The sequence below is a fragment of the Piliocolobus tephrosceles genome, chromosome 3 (assembly GCF_002776525.5).
Source record: "Piliocolobus tephrosceles isolate RC106 chromosome 3, ASM277652v3, whole genome shotgun sequence".
Lineage (NCBI taxonomy): Eukaryota > Metazoa > Chordata > Mammalia > Primates > Cercopithecidae > Piliocolobus > Piliocolobus tephrosceles.
Window position 1 is genome coordinate 113,343,251 of NC_045436.1, and position 22,906 is coordinate 113,366,156.

The 22,906-nt window shown below is 39.6% G+C and overlaps 1 protein-coding gene and 1 pseudogene across 15 annotated transcripts in view; both read right to left on the reverse strand.

The window, feature by feature from the left end:
- Positions 1-22,906, reverse strand: part of ART3 (ADP-ribosyltransferase 3) — a 105,975-nt gene that overhangs the window by 22,606 nt on the left and 60,463 nt on the right. For 10 of the 14 annotated variants that reach the window (XM_031935333.1, XM_031935338.1, XM_031935337.1 and 7 more), the window contains exons 1-3: positions 15,441-15,550; positions 14,294-14,371; positions 8,014-8,725 (exon numbers count right to left, since the gene is read on the reverse strand). In XM_031935333.1, the coding sequence (XP_031791193.1) occupies positions 8,014-8,725; positions 14,294-14,362 (781 nt within the window). In that variant the 5' untranslated portion in view covers positions 14,363-14,371; positions 15,441-15,550. Of the gene's footprint in view, positions 1-8,013; positions 8,726-14,293; positions 14,372-15,440; positions 15,551-22,906 lie in introns of those variants that run through there. The other 4 variants (XM_023222564.2, XM_031935339.1, XM_031935335.1 and 1 more) reach the window with 2 other exon arrangements.
- On the reverse strand, positions 19,810-20,503 carry LOC111549384 (annotated as a pseudogene). Its single transcript, XR_002733712.2, has one exon. The product of XR_002733712.2 is annotated as a 28S ribosomal protein S28, mitochondrial pseudogene (transcript).

Sequence of the window (22,906 nt, forward strand, 5' to 3'; positions counted from 1 at the left end):
AAAAAAAAAAAAAAAAAAAAAAAAAAAAAAAAAAGAAATTACAAATGTCAATGACTATACTCACAGCTGATTAGAATCTCTGGCAACAAGACTACCTCAGAATTTGTAGGTCACAAGGACTTCCTCTTTCTGCAGGGCTGCTACTGCTAGCCTGTTAACTGGTCCTAATTGAGACAGACTGTCTTATCGAAAGAAAAGTCATGATTCACTAAACCAGTATCTTATTATGCAATACATTCTCTCTGAACTAAATTCCCATAAGGTTGGACAAACTCTCAAAAGCTCCACTGTCATATGGAAATCTTACCTCCAATAAAGAGTCAAACCTGGCTCCTAAAACCAAATCCACTTTCACAAGCATGTGGCTGACCTGCAATTAGATCTGTGGTTTTTCTAAACAGTGGCTGAAGTGTTCACAGGGCTACCAAAGAATATTTTTATTTACTTATTTATGTATGTATGTATTTATTTATTTATTTATGATGGAGTTTCGCTCTTGTCTCCCAGGCTAGAGTGCAATGGTGCAATCTCAGCTCACTGCAACCTCTGCCTCCCAGGTTCAAGCGATTCTCCTGCCTCAGCCTCCCAAGTAGTTGGGACTACAGGTGCCCACCACCATGCCTGGCTAATTTTTGCATTTTTAGTAGAGATGGGGTTCCACCATATTGGCCAGGCTGGTCTAGAACTCCTGACCCCGTGATCCTCCCGCCTCGGCCTCCCAAAGTGCTGGGATAACAGATGTGAGCCACCACGCCCGGCCTCCAAAGAATATTTTTAAATTTCAAGAAAAACAAAGCCAGGCTTGATATCTGTCAGACACCGTGTGAACTACTAGCTTGAGGTAGAACTCAGTTTTAAAGTTATAAATTCTACCATGTTACACACTGTTCGATGACATATGTTTGCTGTATTAGTCTGTTCTCCCACTGCTATAAAGAAAGACCTGAGACTGGGTAATTTATAAAGAAAAGAGGTTTGACTGGCTCATGATTCGGCAGGCTGTACAGGAAGTATGGCAGGGGAGGCCTCAGGAAACTTACACTCATGGCAGAAGGTGAAGGGGAAGCAGGCTCATCTTACATAGCCACAGCAAGAAGAAGAGGGAGAGGGGGAGGTGCTACACAATTTTAAACAACCAGATGTTGTGAGAACTCTATCGTGAGAACAGCGCAAGGGGGATGGTGCTAAATAATTAGAAACTGCCCCCATGATCCAATCACCTCCTTCCAGACCCCACCTCCAACACTGGAGATTACAATTGAGCATGAGATTTGGGTAGGGACACCGATCCAAACCATATCATTTACAAAGCTAGGTCTTTTTATCAATTGTTGTCACAAAAAGCTAGTATATGTGAAAATCAGTGTGGAACGGGAAATGAGATAGTACATAATCTGATTCCAGGGTCTGAGAAGCTGTGAACGTCCAAAAAGCAAACACATCCCATTAACAAGTAACTATTGTTAAATAATAGTACTTTTAAAAAGTATGTGCTATTTTTCAAAAGTTTACTGAGGTGTTAAGATATAAATACTTATTGATTTGTGGTATTCATAAATACCACATTGATTTTCACATATACTTGGTTTCATTACAACAATTGCTAAAGATCCAGCTTTGCAAATTTATGATGTCATCAAACAGAATGTACTATGATATAACATGTAACTTTGAAACTGAGTTCCACCTCAAGCTAGTAGTTCACCCAGTGTCTGACAAATATCAAGTATGGCAGTGTCTGTTGTGAAATTTAAAAATATTCCTTGGCAGCCTGGTGAATTGCTATACATTCAGGGACACTTCAGCCATTGTTTAGAAGTATGAATTTCTTATGGTGTTGGATATGTCGCTTCCTATTAGGCCTAGGGACATGGATCTTATTGATGTCTCAATCCTCGACAATCCCAGACAACAATACAGAAACTTTGCTACTCCCAGGAAATGCTACAGAAAGGTGCCAAGCAGAACCAATGGAGACACTTAACATTTAAAGAACATACAAGGGCTGGGGGTAGATTTACAACAAATAAATCTGGATAGTCCTGTAGGCTCACCTTCTTTCCCCCTTTTTGATGGCTTAGCAGAGAGCTGGCTCAACAGGTCTCAGTAAACTCTACAAAATAATACTACAAGCCACTGGAGTCTAGAGGCTCCTCCTTTCTATCAGTGCTACTTTCCAGCCAGGGAACAATATTCCCTGGCCCTCTTACTCTATAAATTATGTAGAGCATTATACAGGCTGGCCTCTCTCTATGGAAACATGGACCAAAATGCCAGATAATCTCTGCTTACTCTGTTCAGTAAAAAAAAAAAAAAAAAAATGAGAGTTCAGGGGATGATATGTGCTCTACTATTTCTCTGTATATAAATTTTCTTCCTATAAACCTGATATATTTGCACTGTAGGGTGGAGGGAGTCCCAAAGCCATGGCTTCTCACGAGGTATTTATAATTCATTCACCGTCCTCCCAATCGAGGTATAATTTTCCAATGGAGTAATTTTTTTAAAGAGATGGGTGTCTCACTATGTTGCCCAGGCTACACTTGAATTCCTGGGGTCAAGGGATCCTCTTGCCTCAGCCTCCCCAGTAGTTGGGTCTATAGGCACACACCACTGCACCCAGCCCCAGTGGAGTAATTTTTAATGATAATGGATGTAGCTTGATTATACAGCTAACATTTCAACTTTATCACATTTTCTAGAAAAATAGCATAAAAGACAGTTAACCTGGGCTAATTTTCTATTGAGGAAGAAGAAGGGTTTCTGTTACTCCTTTTCTCAGAGTTCACTCACATCGGCTTGGATTAATACCAAGATTAATGCCTATGACCACCAGGAACTATGATATCTAAAGAGACGTTGATATTCTCTCCACTTCCTGATGAACAAAGTTTTCAGCTAACTAGTTTTTGAAAAACTCACAATATATTTTTATCTTGGAAATCACAGGCAAGTTAAATCATCATTGTCAGACTGTGTTTAGCACACTAAACTTAATACAGTAAAATTTTTTTTTACCCCTTTTAGAAATATTGTCTTTTTTAAATCCAAAGTCTCAGTTATATCCAGTCACAATGGAACAAGATTCTGACTATATCCTCCTTAGCCAGGGCTCTTAAAACACTTGGCCATTGTTCTTCACACTATTTCAAACTGCCTGTCTTTAAAGGTTACTCCAGGGAGTTTTTGATCCTGCCTTTCCATCTCTAGATGGCGGCAGAGGACTCCAACCCAGGGTTAAATCAACACACTCAAGTACAATGGCTGACTGTCAGAGCTCCCTCAAGACATGGTACCTGTGCACCTCCACAATGACCTGCATTTCTCCATGCGGGTCTGAACTCTGGTGCTTTCAGAATCAATCCAATAGAACCTCTGGTTCTTTCATAATCCCACTCACAAACATGGAGTCTGTGGGCTCCATGGCCCACCACAGCCCATCAACCAGACCCCTGTGCTAAATTTAGCTTGTTGCCACTGCAGCCAGGGCTTTGATATAACTAACGGTTCCATAAATGGCATCTGGCCAAAGGCATCAAAAGCACCAAAAGCGGTATCATTTCTGTCAGCCCAGCTGCTGCAGCCAGGATTTTGGCTGTGCTATGCTGGTCAAGTTTCACAAGATTGGTGTAGGGAGGGAGGGTCTATGGTATAACTCGAAACTATGGCCAATTTCAAGCTACTGTCATGTAGGGGGAGCAGGAAAGAAGACATGCATACCCACAATCCGTTCCCATGAGCTCATCTAAACTGGCCCCAGCTGGCTTGGTTTCCGGTCAGGTCCAATGTATGGTTGGTGAGACTGAGCACTTTTCCTTTTTTAAAAAATGAATTTTATTGTATATATTTAAGGTTTACATGATATCACAAAATACATATGGATAGTAAAATTCTTACTATAGTGAAGCAAATTAACATAGCTATCATCTCACATATTTTTGTATGTGTAACGAGAGCTAAAATCCATTTATTTAAGTAAAATACAATTTTATTGACTTTAGTCCTCATGTTACACATTAGATCTCTAGATCTATTCATCCTACCTATCTGCTATTTTGTATTCTTTCATCTACATCTCTTCAGTTCCTCTCCCTACACCTGTGGTAACTACTGTTTCATTCTCTCTCTTGTTTTTGATCTCATATATATTCCGCATATAACTGAGATGATGTAATAGCTTTCTGTGTCTGGCTTATTTCACTTAGCATGATGTCCTCCAGGTCCATCCATGTTGTAGCAAATGGCAGAATCTCTCTCTTTTTTTAAGGCTGGATAATATCCTATTGTATATATACCACATTTCCCTTATCCCTTTGTCTGTTGGTGGACATTTAAGTTGTTTCTATATCTTGGTTACTGTGAATAATGCTATAGTGAACAAGGGAGTGAAGATATCTTTATGAGGTGGTGATTTCAACTCTTTGGGGTGTGTACCCAAGAGAGGGATTACTGGGTCATATGGTAGTTCTATTTTTTGGGGGGCGTGGGTGGGAGGGTTCTTGTTGCCCAGGCTGGAGTACAGTTATGCGGTCTCGGCTCACTGCAACCTCCTCTTACTGGGTTCAAACAATTCTCCTGTCTCAGCCTCCTGAGTAGCTGGGATTACAGGCATGTGGCACCACGCCTGGCTAATTTTTGTATTTTTAGTAGAGATGGTGTTTCACCATGTTGGCCAATCTGGTCTCGAACTGCTGACCTCAGGTGATCTGCCTGCCTCGGCCTCCCAAAGTGCTGGGATCACAGGCGTGAGCCACTGTGCCTGACCAGCAGTTCCATTTTTAATTTCTATTTAAAGATAGAAACCCTCATACTGTTTTCCATAATGGCTGCACCAATCTGCCTTCCTACCAATGGTGTTCTAGGGTTCCCTTTTCTCCAAACCCTAGCCAGCATTTCTCATCTTGTCTTTTGCCTTTTTTTCCCTATCTTTTTGATAAGCACTTTTCCTTTCAACACAAATTTACTTATTTCAGCTTTCATCTGCTTCGTCTAGAATCCTCCTTCTCAGGTGAAACTCAGTTGCAGGACTAGGGTGAGTCAAATAAGGTGCCTAGAGAAAATTTAAGGAGGCACTCTCAGTAATATACAAGTGCAGGTACAGCCCTAAGTGAGGACTTCCTTAAAATTTTCACCCTAGGCACCCCAATAGCCACACAGCTTCTGCCATCCAATCATAAATGGATCTGTCCCTACCTAGAAATCAATGTCTCATTAGCATTTCCCTACCATTCGGCCTTTTTTATCTCATAGTAACTTGGTTACATTTAGTCAAGGTCTAAGTCTATCCCACTTTGAGGCCTACTGCACCCATTACTCCGCTGGACCTAGCAGCGATGGTTTTTGGTTCAGTTAGGCAATCACACCTTCAAGACCCAAAAAGGCCAGCCCCTCACCAGTTTACTCAGTTTTGCAGAAGAATACATGGCAGTGAATAAAGCATACTGTCTAGCAGCAGAGCAGCATCAGACATGTTCCTTTAATGCAAGTCTTCACAGGAGTCCAGGGCTGTTCTTTTGCCTCCAAATTACAGCTCAGGTTCAAGGAAACAAAATTACACAGGTGGGTGTGTAGGAGCCTCTTTAGTTTAGTAGCCTCATGCCACACATAAAATACAATGTATTTTGAACCTATGCAGGATTGCTACGAGAATACTGCTCTCCTTCCAGGACTCAACAAGAACACCTGGGTATGTCACACTACATTCAGGAAAGCCCAAAGCTATGGCTTCTCCTCAAGTATTTATAGTTCATTCACAGACCTCCCAGCTCAGATGCACTTTACCAATCAAGGGTTATGTTTACCACAGGCAATGCTGTAAGGTCACACAGCTGTCATTCCACCTTTCATAGATTACAGAGAAAGAGTGCTGGAAGATCACCAGGAGGCCATTTTCACAGGAGACAGGAGAAAGGGTTTACTAACACTTTGCTCACACATACTAAGGCACAACACCATAAAATTTCAGAATGTTGGGACTAAAGAAAACAACCTAAAAACCTTCCAGATTTTTGTTTTTAAAAAGTCTCAATCAAAGTTTTAGTAATTAGAATGGCTTCATACCTTTCAACAACAGCTACAGAACCTACAAGTCACTGCAGGAAAATCTTCAAAATTCCAAGGAAAAACAGTTTCTAAAATAGAAATGCAAATCTATATAAACTATTAATCAAGCTTAAAGGTCGATCTCTCAGAGATGCAGAGACTTAGAAAATTTTCCTTAATGGACCATTTCTCAGAAACTTTTGCAGAACCCTCATCCCCACCACACCAAACAAAGGAGTAATCCAAGAAAGAGTTGCAAATCCAAGAAATAGGAGATCTCTCATAGGGAAGAAGCAATGTCTCAGAATGGTAATGAGTAGTGATTTCAGGACAGTCAGCAGGCCTAAAGAGCATATCATAGAGCAGTATGATGAGGGAATTATCCAGGGGAAAGAAGAAATTTATATTTCTGTCAAAGGATTTGGGGGTGAATTACCGATTGAATATAAAAAAACTAAGGAAACAAACAAACAAAAATCATCCGATAACCCTGGGGTGAAAGCGGGATTTAAACACAGAAAACCCACTCTAACTCAGCTATGTCCTGTCTTTACTATGCTGGGAGAATGGGAAGGGGGAATGGAGGTACACTGGGAAGGAGGGTGTTGGCTTTCAAAACTTTTGGTTTACTGATCTAACAGCCATTTCTAATTCCTTTTTCCTTTGTCTCCCTCATACACTATATTCCCTTGGCTGGAGAAAGGCCTTCCCAAGCTTCTCTGGTAGCTATGGGTGACCAAGAAACTGTTCAAGTCAATCATCTGTAATCAGGAGTTTAGTAAGGGTTTCTGGGAAAGCTTTTACTTTCCTTATTGAACAAGTAGATTTGGCAGTCATTCCCTTTCCTTTCTTTTTGTCTTGGACATGGATTGATGCCTAGAGCTGCAACAGTCACAAGTGCAAACATGAATCAACAAACAAAACGTGGTAAGGATAGTGGAACAGAAAGAAAGAGCGTGAGTGACTGATGACATAGATGAGCCACTGCGCTGACTCTGAACAGTCTGCCTCTAAGACTTATTAAATGAAAGCTCAGTCAGGTCTTCTGTTACTTACAGCCAAACGCATAAAAAATTCTTAGCTAATACATGGTAGATGAGGGTTAAATACTCATTTTCTATAGCAGGAAGTCAATACATGATATCTAAAGATTTAAAAACTAAGAAATAACATGTTGAAGCATGTTATTTACTTGGAAATATGACAGTAAGCACCTGAAGAAATAACTAAAAGAATGAAAACTGGATGCCACTGAGGAGTGGAAATTGAGAAAGGTGGGGCTAGCGACTGCTATTTTTCTTTTTCTTCTTTTTTGAGATACCATCTTGCTCTGTTGCAAGGCTGGAGTGCAGTGGTGTGATCACAGCTCACTACAGCCTCGACCTCTTGGGCTCAAGCAATCCTCCCACTTCAGCCTCCCATGTAGCTGGGACTACAGGCTTGTGCTACCATGCCTGGCTAATTTTTAATTAATTTTTTTTTTTTTTTGTAGAGATGGGGGTCTGCCCCAAGGCTGCACTATTTATTTATTGTTAGCCTTATAGTAGGGTCTCTCAACATTAGCACTACCAACATTTTGGGCCATATAATTCTTTGTTGTGTGGGGCTGTCCTATGCATTGTTTATCAGTGTTTCTGGCCTCTACCCATTAGATGTCAGTAGCAATCCCCCTTTTCCCCAATTGTGGCAACCAAAAATGTTTCTGACCATTGCCAAATGACTCTGCAGGGCAAAACTGCCTTTGGTTAAGAACCACTGCCTTATAGTGCTATTTAAAATTTTTTTTAATAATACTGTAAATGTATAACTTTCACAAAATTATGGTTAAAGAGACAGTATGAAATAAGCCAGACAGAAAACTGCCAAACGTCATTTCACCTTTCAAACACCTCTCACTCTCCTTCACTGACCTTTCCCTAAGCCTAAGAATCCCACTCCTTTCCTCCCAGACAAGCACAGACAGACACTTACCACCTAGAAATGCACATTCATAATGGCTGCAGGTCTTGTTTGTGCTTTGAAGGATAAGGTTATTGCCAGCCCCTTCCTGAGACACTTGAAAAACCTCATTCAGAGGTATTAAAGTAATTCTTTCACTTTCTTTATCAAGAAATTTCTCAATGTCAACTCCAAGGCATGTGTAGATGGATAACACAGTGAGCTGGTCATCAGCAGCCTGAGGTTTGACTGAATATGCCAAGGTAAAATGGCCAAACCTGGCTTGGTTTAGCCCTCCAAATGTAAATGAAGTGCCCTGGCTTCTTCTATATACCACATTTTTGGAACTGGCCTCACAAGGTCTTCTCAGCAACTGCAGGGCTCTTGTCAGGTAAAAGTGGAAAGCTTTGAACTGGAAGCCATAGATATAATCTTCTCGAGATTGCCCAGCCATCTTCACAGCTTCACTGAACAGATGGTAAAAGGGGGTTTGCTCTTGAGCTTCGGAAATATATGCCATCAGGGCTATTCCATGGTTATCCTTAAAATTCACAGGGAGAAAGATTTGAGTCTTTCGGGCTGCCCATTTGGCTTTTGCATTTTCCCACACAGTATCTAATTGCTGGTGGCTTGCTTTTTCCTCCTTTAGCAGTTGGGGAACGTATTTAATTTCCATCCTGTCAGTACATTTCAGGTATTCATCATCAAATGCATTATCTGCCATGTCTAACACTTCAGCCTTCACCTTCAAAGGAAAAAGAAAGTAATACTCTTGAAATAAGAAATTTAGTGAGTATCATTTTCTCTCACATTATCACCCCCATCTTCTCATCCCTTGCCAAAATTCTCTCCTTACTTATAACCAACTTTGGGTAGGATTTTTATGCAGGAAGATATATTCCACTGCTACTGATAACTTTTCTCAGCTGTGACGTATTTGTGTGAAAGAGTAAATGTCAGTGGGTGACAGGGTGACAGGTATGGGTGAGATTGTGCCTGCAGCTCATTTATCTGGATATTATGGTACAGAGCAAAGAACAATGAATGTGAGGCAAAGAAATGGGTAGCAGTCCCAGCTTTGAACAATATTTTTAGCTAGATTTCTTCAACCCGTCAAGGTTGTTGGGAATTTGAAGTATCATATGCAAATATTATTCATGATCTATAACACATAATGACAAACATTACTCCTTTTCCTTTGGGGTTGCCCCTTCCCTTGTCCATATGGCTTGGGTAGAAATGATTTGGCACTTCCTGGATAAGCAGGTGATCTAAGTCTAGCAATCAGAGCTCCCAGAGGAAAAAAATGAATCTTTCTTCCTTTAAAGCTATAAGCTCTAAGGATGATATTGACCTAGGGCTTCCAACAGTTATTCTTTTAGTTCCATGGAGAATTCTGTCTGAAAATAAAGCAACAAATAAGGCTTGCTGAGCTGAGAAGTAGAGCTAAGGCCCTGAAAACATACTTTAGACGCTGAGTCTAACTGTACCTGAAGACTGTGTTCTTCAATTCTAAGAATCAATAAATTCCCTGTTTGCTTCAGCTAGTTTGAATTGTATTTCAGTCACATACAACTGAAGAAGCATAATGCCACATATAACTAAATTATACATATACATATGTTCACATACCATAGGAAGCAGGGTGGTGTAATGTAATCAACACTACTTGGAAACCAGGCAGATCTGAGTTCAAATCCCATTTGTTACTAATTAGGTATGGGAAAGTTACTTGACATTTCTAATCCTCAAGTTTTCCATTTAAAAAAATGAAGATAAAACATGGGACTCGGTGGCTCATGTCTGTAATCCCAGCACTCTGGGAGGCCAAGTGGGCAGATCATGAGGTCAGGAGTTCAAGACCAGCCTGGCCAACATGATGAAACCCCATCTCTACTAAAAATACAAAAATTAGCTGAGCGTAGTGGCAGGCACCTGTAATCCCAGCTACTCAGGAAGCTGAGGCAGGAGAATCGCTTGAAACCGGAAGGAGGAGGCTGCAGTGAGCGGAGATTGTACCACTGCACTCCAGCCTGGGTGAAAAGCAAAACTCCGTCTCAAAAAATAAAAAATAAATTAAAAAATGAAGATAAAGTGGAGGAAATAATATTTGAACTGCGGGATGGCTGTGAGAATTAAATTACATAATGAATATATGCAAAGCCCTTTGTCCCATGCCTGGCACATGTCAAGTCTTTAACATACTGTGGTGGTTATTATTTTTTTCATAAGGTCTTTCTCCAGTGTGATGTGGTTATTTTGTATTATTTCATGTTAAGAACATGTGTATTATACTGTTAGTTCCTTAAGGGTGGGATCTGTATCGTTTTTATCTTTGAATCCTATGCACCTAGCACAGAACCTGGCAAAATATTCAAGTGAACTAAATTAGAACCCTGTACTCTGACTTATGGATCAAAAAATAAGATGATCAAATCTCCCCAGGAATACCATTTATGGGTTTCTGCAAATAAAAGGATAATGTCTCTTCCATTATTCTATACTTGTATGGTGCCTAGTTGCATAAGTGTCCTCAGGGACCTCAGTTGGAGACTTTATAGACATTTAGCCAGAAGCTGTTAAAGTTACAGATTCAAAAAAAAAGTTACAGATTCTATGTGAATGATTCTTAAAAACTCTCTCTCTCTCACTGTGTGTGAGACAGAGAGAGAGACAGAGAGAGAAAGAGACAGAGAGAGACAGATACATTAACTTGTAAAAGCAAAACAAAACTTGCTTCCATATCCTGCCCTAGGTATCTCCTTTCCCATCTCTCTTCTCTCCCTCACGAACAAACATCTTGAAAGAGATGTCTATCCTTGCCATTTCCACTTCATTTCCCACTTATAGCTCAACCCTCACCATTATGGCTTCCCACCCATTTCTCCACCCAAACAGCTCTCACTTAAGGGGGCATTTCTTCTTAGACTCTTTTGCAGACCCAACATATTCCAGTTAGCCACTAAATGTTGGAGTTTCTCAAGGCTACGTATTTTCTAACTCTCAACTCTACGCTCCCCAGGCAGTTATATACATGCTTACAGTTTCAATTATGATCTAAATATATCTGATCTATCCTGTAAGTGCCAGTCCTATATATCAAATTTATTTGCCTCCTTAACACCTCCACTTGAATGTTCAAAGACCCTTCAAACGTAACATGTCTCAGACAAAACTTACAATCCTGCAACCACAACGACCTGGTTCTTATTTAAAACCGTCCATTCATTTGTGAACTTTTCCTACATATTTCCTTCTCAGACACACTCTGTAGCCACTCTATCACTAAGCTTAACAAACATCACCAGAGTTCTTTTTATGTGCCAGGCACTAAGTGTTCGGCAACCTTGTGAGGTAGGTACTACTATTAGCCCCCCTCCTTTTTTTTTTAACAAAGATGAGGAAACTAAGAGATTGAGACTTACATGGAATTGGAATTTGAACTCAGGCAGTCTAATTCCAGAGTCTTGTCCTCTTAACCAAACTGTTCTGTTGCCTCTAAAGAATGAGAATGTTTCCAATGACGAAGACCATGGACATTTATGTAGCACTTGAAGAGTGTAATTCTGTCTTCAGAACAACCATTATAAAAGGTTGAATAGAAAATCATTAACACCATTTTACAAAAGAGGGAACTGTGCCAGCTTCAGAAACTGTCCTGATTACTAGCCACAGAGAATTCTGACATGGAAGTCACTGAGACCCCTGTAGTCCTGGGTTTGTAGGTCAGTTTCCTGACATGGGAACTTGAGCTTCAAGAGATCAAATCACTGCCATCTCATAGCCAAGAAATGCACTTTCCTCCATAGCACAGAATGTACCACAGTGCACCTTGGGTGCCAATGTCTGATTCATTTTCAAGACTTCAACACCGTATAAGACACCAGACTCTGAAAACACTTCCCACATTCCTTACATTATGTTGGAGTTGATCTACGTTCCTGTCTTTTCCCTATGCCTCTAACAAGTCTCCAAATGTCTAATTTTAGACATCAAGTCTTTCTGGCCAGACACCACAGCTGATTGTGTATTTTGTATGATGTGTGCCTTTAGCAGTGGCAAAGTTCATAAATGCCACCACTATTCAGGGACAACTGAACAGATACCAGAAAACAGGTACAAAAGGCTAGGTGAACAAGCTGATTAAATTTCTCTTATATAACCACTGAGAAAAAAGGTCATACTGATGAAATTCAATTACCAAAAATTTCTTACAAAAACATGGAAATGACCTAAATGTCAAGGAAATAAATTGGCTAAACAAATCATGAAACAATTACAAAACAAATACACTTAAATTATGCTGCAAGAGTATATTGAAAACCAAATCAAAACCACAATGAAATACCACTTCATATCCTCTACGATGGCTATAAATGATGAAAACCAAGTAACATGTAACACAAGGATGCAGACATATTAGAACCCTAATATATTGCTGGTGGGATTGTAATACTGTGTAGCTAGTGTGAAAAAGTTTGGCAGTTCCTAAAAAAGTTAACATAAAATTACCATACGACCCAGCAATTCCACTACTAGGTGTATACCCAAGAGAAGTGAAACATGTTCACAACAATAGGTAATTTTGTTATCATGAATCATAAATCATAACCCCCAAATTCATTTTTACACATACATTTCCTATATATAAGTAAACTTTACTCTGTAATGCTACCAAATAACCAAATGGTGTTTGTCTTATCTCACTATGTCAAGATTACATGATTAGAAAAAGTTTTAAAAAGAAAAATAAAACACATGTTCACACAAAAACTTGTACATAAATGTTCAAAACAACTCTATTCGTTAATAGCCATAAAGTAGAAACAACCCAAATGTCCATCAGCTGATAAATGGATAAACAAGATGGGGTACAGCCATAAGACAGAATATTACTCAGCTATAAGAAAGAATGAAGTACTGATAGGACTCCTGAGAACATTATGCTAAGTGAAAGAAGCCAGACACAAAAGGTCACATATTGTATGATTCCATTCAGGTGAAATATTCAGAATAGGCAAAACCATAGACACAGAAAGTAGATGGTGGTTGCCAGGGAATGGGGGATGGAGAAAATTGGGGCTTCCCAATTTTGGGTTGTACAGGGCTTCCTTTTGGGTTGACGGAAATGTTTTGCAATCAGATAGTGGTAATGGTTGCAGAACATAATGAACATACTAAAACCACTGAAGTATACAGCTAAGAACGGTGAATTTTTATGGTATGTAAATTATATTTCAATAAAAAACATACTGCGCTGTAATCCCAGCACTTTGGGAGGCCGAGACGGGTGGATCACGAGGTCAGGAGATCGAGACCATGCTGGCTAACACGGTGAAACCCCGTCTCTACTAAAAAAAAAAAATACAAAAAACTAGCCGGGCGAGGTGGCGGGCGCCTGTAATCCCAGCTACTCAGGAGGCTGAGGCAGGAGAATGGTGTGAACCTGGGAGGCGGAGTTTGCAGTGAGCTGAGATCCGGCCACTGCGCTCCAGCCTGGGCGACAGAGCCAGACTCCGTCTCAAAAAAAAAAAAAAAAAAAAAAAAAAACATACTGCGACACAGGCAACAGGATACACAATGATTCTATAGAAAACGGATTAGAAAACGGATTCTATAGAAAACGGAATATTAAATTCAAAAAAGGATAACAGTTTAAGAATTTAAGATATTTTTAAAAAGGCGTCTAAAATGGTGCACAAATACAGAAGTAATGTGGCAGCTAACAACGCGGGGAAAAAAAACAAGTGAAATATTGTATTTTACATAAAAATATGTTCAGATGCTTAAAGAGTCAATTGTAAATAAAATCATAAAAGTTCTGCCAGAAAAAAATGTGAGAAAATGATCATTAATTTAAAAACATGTAATCAAACAATGCAGCATTATCTTATTTGGAGAAAAACATATTTTCAGAATATCTGATGACATGTGAGACATGCAGCACAGTATGAACTTAAAATGCAAAGAAAAAATGCTATGTACAGTGTGAACCCATTTTTTTAAATTAAAAACAGTATACACATAGAAAAAAGCCAAGAAGTCTGCATACACCAACAGGTTGGGAATCATTCCCTCTGAGTGGAGGGATTATGAATAATCTTTACTTTCCTCTTTTTGCTTAATTTTAATTTTTTCAACTTTTTACAGTTAATGTGTCACATATTTAAAATGAAAAGAGTTACTTATAATAAATTAATTTACCTATCCTACCTACTTTCATTTCCACCCTCAAGCCCCACAGATGCCTCAGGTAATGTTATATCAAGAATTTCCATTCCAATGACCACATGCTTCCCATTCCCAACATTACCTGGAAAATGTCCACTAGAATCATGGTTGCCAGCAGCATGGTGACTATTTCAAAATGTCCTGTCTTCATTTTTCTCTTCTAAATTAAAATAAAGAAATTTCAATTCAGTAGACTCAAAAAAGAGATATAGGGGAGTAGAATAGGATAACAATGTGTATTTTTTCGTTTAGAATGCGAGTGGATAGCATGATGGTCAGGAAGTGATTATCAATAAATTCCTAACGTGCTACAAAAGCAATTAGGCTTTATCTAGTGGTCTAACGCTCTCATTCTACAGACGAGGAAACAAAAACTCCTTAGAATTTCAGTGATTTGCTCAAGATTAAATCTGTCCATTTCCATACTCCTCCAGACATGTCATCTCTTCCACCACAGTCACTGGGAGTCAAATTTTCTTCCCATCACTAAATCTCCCCTCAGCATGCACAGGAAATAACACAATCAGACTAAAAAACAGCAGTCTCAAATTGGTCCCCTAGCTCCCAGTTTCTAAGAACTCCCCAGGAATATGTCCATGCACATTATCCATTCTTCTATCTTCTTTGCACATTAAGTCATGCCCTTTTGAGTGGGACGGAGGAGATGATGAGGCCAGTAGTGGTACAAAGCAGTGGATTGTCAGAGATGGCCCCCTTCCCACAAATATTCACAATCAAGAGAAACCTGAGGGTAAAATAAGTGTGTTGCATAACTTTCTGAAGGCGGGAACAAGAATAAGAAGGACCTGGGTAGGCAGCAATTCTAAGATTATACAACTATTGGCTGAATGCCTAATATTCATCCCAGTATTTATGATACTGTAACTCAAATGAAGCTTCTATTTTATCCTACCAATCACCATATTCTGGATTCTAAAAATGAGAATGAACAGCACAGGGGAAGGGAGATAGTCTTCCCTTGTACAGATCATTTTGGCCTCAATTTCCCATATTTCTTCAGAAGCAGTTTTGTTTTGTTTTTACTAAAAATACTAAAATATAGTACCAACATGCTACTTTGTGTTAAACTTCTCTTTCCAAAAAAGATTTGAATATAAGATAATAGATACCTGTCACAAGGCAATATGTTTTAAGCAAGCTTTGGATTAGGATTTTCCTAAAAATTGTTCATTTCTTTAGTCTGAGTGTAAATAAGTCAAAAGGTTTACCTGGCTTTTGTGCCTTTGGAGGAAGTTTAATGATGCTAGGCCTCAAACTGACTCCCCACTCTCAGTTGTGGTAAGCGAGTCTTCAGGATGGGATGTTGTTGACAGTGAGAGCTGAGATGGGAATGCTTTTCTTTTTATAAACACCCCCAGCAGTAGCTTGGCAGTGGCACATTACGCTACTTGTGTTCTGCTATTTATATCTGGCCCCCACACTATGCCTTGGAATCACTGCTGTTAACACTTTAAATCTCCAAGAGGCTTGTAAAGCCATAGCCATTCCCTTTAGCCACACAGCACGTTCAGTTCTGAGCCCACACAGTTCTAGGCTTCTTTCGGAGAGAAATGACTTCCCATTCCTAATCCTTTGACACTGAGATATCAAACTAAAGCATGGATTTTACTCTAGGCTAAGTGATTCACATAACTAAGGGAACTTGCTTTGTTAACCACTGGCAATGGTGACAGCTATCACCATTCGCTCAACTAGCTTACTGTATTTCAGGTACCTTGTCAGGAGTCGGGATACACAAGCAAGTGAAACAAAGTACTAAAAAGCACTCACGATCTAATAAAAAACATGAATATGCATACTTAACCAAAATACAACATGTTAAGAATCCCAAGTATAGACAAAGTCCAGTGATAACACTAAGGAGGGAAGGATTTGGTAATGCCTGCAACTAAAGCTCTCATTTGCGTAACGTATACATGGTAAATATACTGACTGCAATGCTGAGGAACACTTAGGGTTCACCGACTGTGGATAAAAAAACACAAAAATGTCCTAAGAAAGTCACGCATACATACACCACAATGCATTAATAGAATGTTTACAGTCGCACTATTCATAATAACCCCCAAACTGGAAACCATCTAAATGTCCATCAATAGTAGAATGGTTAAACTGTAGTATATTCATACAGTGAAATTTTATATAGCATTGAAAATGAACAAACTCTGACCATATATAACAATGTGGATAAATCTCACAAAATTTTGAGTAAAAAAAGAGATACAAGCATGTTTATACTATATGATTTAATTTATATCGAGAACAAAATTAGGCAAAACACTTCCAAGGCATGAGAAGTCAGAATAGAGGTCACCCTGGGTAGTAGCTAGAAACTGGAAAAGGGCACAGAGGAGCATCTGAGATGTTAGGTGGGTTCTGCTTTTTGCTATGGGTGCCAATTACATTGACACATTCAGTTTGTGAAAATTCAGCAAGCTATATACTTATGATATGTGTATTTTTTTGTATACACATATATTACTTCAAGAAAACATTTTCAATTATGAAATACACCCATGTTTACAAAATCCAACTCTACTCTTTAGAATTGAGACAAGTTCCAACCTTTTCCCACTTCACTGGCTTGGCAATCCAAGATTAAATACACAGCACAGACTCACTCCCAGAAATATCATTTTTTAAAAAGCAGGAGTTTGGTTAGAAAGAAAAAAGAGTGTGTGCATGTTTTCAGGCCTTAGGCTCGCAATAACCTGCTTTTAAGTCCCAGGCATGTAGGCCTACAGGAAATTAGGTAGAGAAGTTCTCCTGTTGCTGGCCTCCCAAAACCTGCCAGACTCATCTATATATCACACAAAAGACAACGTTCATCAAAAAGAATAGAACAAATGCGAGATGACATTCACGGCAAGTGTGGCCTTGTTTATCCCCAATGTGATTTTGTTCCATTCCTGTTTTGTTCCAGTTTTTAACTAAATTTCTTTCATTCATTCATTGAACAAATATTTGAGTCTTAAAATGTGCTAGGAACTGTTTTAGGTACTAGAGGTATACCAGTGAACAAAATGGATAAATATCTTGCCTTTGTGAAGTTTATATTCTTGTGGGAGGAGGTAGTCAAATAACTAAAATAAGTATGTAAATTATACAAGTATGTTAGAATGTAGTGAGTGCTATGGTTTTGGCTTTTGTTTATAAGTAGCACAAACGAGACTAGGAGTGCATGGAGTGTTTGCAATTTAAATCGGATTGTTGCCGGGCGCGGTGGCTCAAGCCTGTAATCCCAGCACTTTGGGAGGCCGAGACGGGCGGATCACGAGGTCAGGAGATCGAGACCATCCTGGCTAACACAGTGAAACCCCGTCTCTACTAAAAAATACAAAAAACTAGCCGGGCAAGGTGGCGGGCGCCTGTAGTCCCAGCTACTCCGGAGGCTGAGGCAGGAGAATGGCGTAAACCCGGGAGGCGGAGCTTGCAGTGAGCTGAGATCCGGCCACTGCACTCCAGCCCGGGGGACAGAGCAAGACTCCGTCTCAAGAAAAAATAAATAAATAAATAAATAAATAAATAAATAAATTGGATTGTTAGGGAAGACTCACTGAAAGGTGATATTTGAGCAAAGACTTGAAAGAGATCAGTCATGAAGACTGGTAATCAAACACAGTGAATAGCACGTACTAAAGACCTGAGACAAGAGAATGCCTACTTTTGTTTGAGGAACAGTAAGCAGGCCAATATGGTTGGAATATCAGAGTAGTACAAGATAAGGGTCAGAGAGGTAAGGAGGTGGTGGGAAGACCATGTCAGTCTTTGTAGGCCACTGTAAGAACACTGGCTTTCTTTCACTGTAAGAGAAAAAGAGCAAATCACAGGTTTTGAAAAGAGGTATAACATGATCTGATTTATTTTTTAAGAGGATCACTCTGGCTGTTATGCTGAGAATGGTCTGCAGGGTGAATGTAAGAAGACTAATTGACAGGTTATTATAATAATGCAAGCAGAGATTATGGTGGCTTGAATCAGGAAGGCAGCATTAAACGTAATGAGAAGTAGATGTGTATGTATGTGTGTTGTTGCTGTTGCTGAGGTGGTATGAAGTGGATGTCTGAGTGTATGTTTACGTTGTTGCTTTGTTGTTGTTTGGTTGTTAGAAACAGGCCATTTTTATTTGAGCCTGTTAAAAATCTGACTGTTGTAGATTAGACACAGTATTTCCTGATATGATAAGGAAAAGCATTTGTGGGTTCTAAAAGTCTACTATATTTTCAAAAATGTAATAACTCAAAAAAAAATAAATGGAAATGATCTATAAAGATACCAATTTATTATACAGTTAAAGTGCTTGTAATCTCAGAGATTTGGGAAGCCAGGGCAGGGGGATCGCTTGAAGCCAGGAGTCCTGGCCAGGGCAACACAGGGAGACTTTGTCTCTACAAAAAGTTTTAAAAATTAGCCAGGCACAATGGCACACGCCTATAGTCCTAGCTACTTAGGAGGCTGAGGCAGGAAGATCTCTTGAGCCCAGGAGTTCCAGATTACAGTGAGCTATGATAGTGCCACTGCATCCCAGCCTGCAACAGAGCAAGACCTTGTCTCAAAAACAAAAAAAAAAGTTTAGACTTAAATGCAGGATATAATTTGAAGATTGAGGCAATAGGATGCACTGACAAACTAGATGTGGGCTGCAAGAAAAAGAGGGGAGTAAAGAATAGTTCCAAGATTTTCAGCTTGACTAACTGGAAGGATGGAGTTGTCACTGACTGACATGGAGAAGACTGTGTGTGGAGGAAGCATCCTGGAACTCAAGTGAAGAAAATATTTTCAAAAAAAAAGGAAAGATCAAAGGTGTTAAAAGCTTCTGATAGGTCAAATAAGATGAGGACTGAGAACTGACCATTGGATTTAGCAATGTGGAGGACATTGAAAGATTTGAGAAGAACAGGTCTGATAGAACAGTGGGAATGAAAGCCTGATTAGAATGGCCTAAGAAAGAATGAAAAGAGGAATTGGAGACGTTGGAGATGGTTGATATCTTCAACTCTTTCAAGGAGTTTTTCTATAAAGGACATAAAAGGAATAAGGCAGTAGCTTGATGGCGGGATTGGGGAAAAGGTAAAGAAGAGAGTCCAAGAAATTTTTTTTTTTTGAGATGGAGTCTCACTCTGTCACCCAGGCTGGAGTGCAGTGGCATGGTCTTAGCTCACTGTAGCCTCCACCTCCCTATCTCGGCTCACTGCAGCTTCTGCCTCCCCAGGTCAAGCGATTCTCTCTGCCTCAGACTCCTGAGTAGCTGCCCGCCACCAAGCCTGGCTAATTTTTGTATTTTTAGTAGAGATGGGGTTTCACCATGTTGGCCAGGCTGGTCTTGAACTGCTGGCCTCAAGTGATCCGCCCACCTTGGCCTCCCAAAGTGCTGGGATTATGGGCATGAGCCACTGTGCCCAGCCAGAAAGATTTTTTTTTTTTTTTTTTTTTTTTTTTTTTTAGCACTCAAAACATATTTATTGAATGACAATTTCTCAGTACAGTGTATACTATCCCCATCAAAGGAAAAAAACATTAAGGGCAAAACAAGGGGTGAGGGGCAGGAATATTGCTAAAGAAAATTCTAACAAGAGCTATCTATAATTATAGCTTTTATTTATTTATCTTAATTCAATCATTTATTCACAATTAGTCTAACTGCATTCTTGATGAATACCTGACTTCAGCAAAGAAGTGAATCCACTAAGCAAAGTTCATTTATTTTTCATGATGTTCTTTTGATCTTGAGTCTTTACTCTCCTGGATTCCTAAGAGAACTGCATCAGCCTCTAGTATAGTTGTATCTGTTGTTGCTCCCAGGAACCTAGATGTAAGCTCAAGTTCTAATAGCCGCAACCGGACCCTGGTTCCTTTCTGGTATTTCTCTCCATCCACTTCTGGTCTTCTACATACACAATGAAACTTTCCACCAAAATCTATGTAAAGATCATTCTCCACAATATGAAAGATCCGTCCAATGACCAGTTTATCCTTTGCAGGTCCCATCTGTGTAAGAGGAGAACGTCTCAGCATAGATGCGAAGGATTCCACATTTTTTGGAGAGCCCCGCCCGGGCTCCACCTTCTGCAGAAGCTCCGACTGCCGCTCCAACGCGCTCGCGAAACCGCCTAGGCGCGTCTTAGGCTCCGTGGCAGTGGAACTCCCACTTTCGGATCCACCCTCAGTGCCTACGCCCCGAAAGGGCCTGGAGAAGAGAAACACTCGCAGAAAATGGCTCTCGGCTGCCACAGCACGGGTCTGACACAGCGCCGCCATGACTTCTTTACCTCTGACCGCCAGAAAGATTTTTAAAGACAGAAAAAAACCAGCATGTTGGATATGACCTAGTAGATAGAGGAAAAAACTAATAATATAGGAGAGAGAGGGTAGAATGATTGGGTTAATCTTCTAGACTAGGCAAAAGGGGACGAGACATAGTATACAAGCAGATGAGGTGGGCTTAGATAAGGGCAGGAGCAGTTCATATAATATTAACAGGAGGAAAGGCACAGTATATTGGCAGATACTGGAAAGAAGTGGTTGCAATAAAAATTCTTTTCTACTTGCTTCAATTTTCTCAAAAAAGTAGTAACAAAAGATGATGGTTTAAGTGACAGAGATTTGAAGAAATTGGAGAAAGAATGAAACAGTCATCTAGAAAAGGAGAAGAGTGAATGCATTATGATTGCTGGGCTGCATTAAGGGCCTACTTGAATTTAAAATGAAACCACTTAAGATGGATGTGCTTTTCTCCATCTACATTCAGTTCCATGGTAGATGCAGACTAAGCTACACCGGATTGAATAAAAACTGTAGCTTTTCCAAGCAAGAATAAAATGATTACTTTATTTTATTGAATGATTATGGGCAAAAGTTCTGAATTGACACTTCACAAAGGAAGATATATAAATGACAAGTAGAAAACGATGTTCAACATTATCAACATCAGGTAAATGCAAATTAAAACCACTATACATCCACTAGAATGGCTAAAATTAAAGACTAACAACATAAAATGTTGATGAGAGTACAGAGCTACCAAAACTTTCATACATTGCTGATGGGAATGCAAGATGATACAGCTATTTTTTAAAAAACAATTTGGCAATTTTCATAAACTTATATATTTACCATATGACCCAGTAATTCTACTTACAGGAATTTATTATACTTAAAAGAAATTATTAAAGTGTGTGCTCACACCTGTCAAATGTTCATAGCAGGTTGATTCATAGTAGTCAAAAGGTAGAAACAACCCAAATGTCCATCAACTGGTAAATGGACAAACAAATGAAATAGCACTCAGCAATAAAAAAGAACAAACATCCTCAAAATGTTAAACATAGGGTTACTACATGATCCAGAAATTCCACTCCTAGGAATATATCTTGGGTATATGCCCAAGATTCAGAAATTCCACTCTGAGGCCTACATCTTGGGTATGTTCACACAATAACTTGTGCACAAATGTTCACAGCAGTCTTATCTATAAATATAATAGCCAAAAAGTGGTCTAGATTTCAATCCAAATGTCCACCAACTAGTAAATGGATATACAAACTGTGATATACCCATGCAGTGGAATATGATTCCACCATAAAAAGGAATTAAGGCCGAATGCAGTGGCTCATGCCTGTAATCCCAGGACTTTGGGAGGTCGAGGCAGGTGGATCACTTGAGGTCAGGAGTTTGAGACTGGCTTGGCTAACATGGTGAAACCCTGTCTCTACTAAAAATACAAAAATTAGCTGGACATGGTGGCGTGGGCCTGTAATCCCAGTCATTCAGGAGTCTGAGGCAGGAAAATCGCTTGCACCCGGGAGGTGGAGGTTGCAGTGAGCTGAGATAGCGCCACCGCACTCCAGCCTGGGTGACAGAGACAGACTGTCTCAAAAAAAAAAAAAAAAAAGGAATTAAGTACTGATACATTTACACGAAATGTCCAGAATAGACAGATCTATACCGACAGAAAGTAGATTAATGTTTTTTTTTTTTTAGGGCTGGACGTATAATGGGGAAGTAAGGAAGACTGTTAATGCGTACTAGGCTTCTTTTTAGAGTACTGAAAGCATTTCTTCTCCCCAAAAAAGTCACCACATGTCCTTTGTAGTCAATCTCCTCCCTTCACCCAAGGCTCTGGAAGTCACTGATCTTCTTCCTGTCACCAGTTTTGCCTTTCCTAGCAAGACATGTAACTATTATCATACAGTCAGTACGTAATTTTTTATGACTAACTTCTTAGCATAACACTATGAAATCTATCCATGTTGTTGCATGTATCAGTAGTTCTAAAAATGACTGCAGTGATGGTTGCACAAATCTTTACACACAATAAAAACTACTTACGCCATACACAGTGGTTGGGGTAGCTGAAGGAGGATCACTTGAGCCCAGGAGTTCAAGGCCACTGGGGCAACATAGTGAGACCTCATTTCTTAAAAACAAAAACAAAAACAAACTCATACAAGCGAATACTTTAAATGAATTTTTTTTCTTTTTTTTTTTTTTTTTTATTATACTTTAAGTTCTAGGGTACATGTGCATAACGTGCAGGTTACATATGTATACATGTGCCATGTTGGTGTGCTGCACCCATCAACTCGTCAGCACCCATCAATTCATCATTTATATCAGGTATAACTCCCCAATGCAATCCCTCCCCCCTCCCCCCTCCCCATGATAGGCCCCAGTG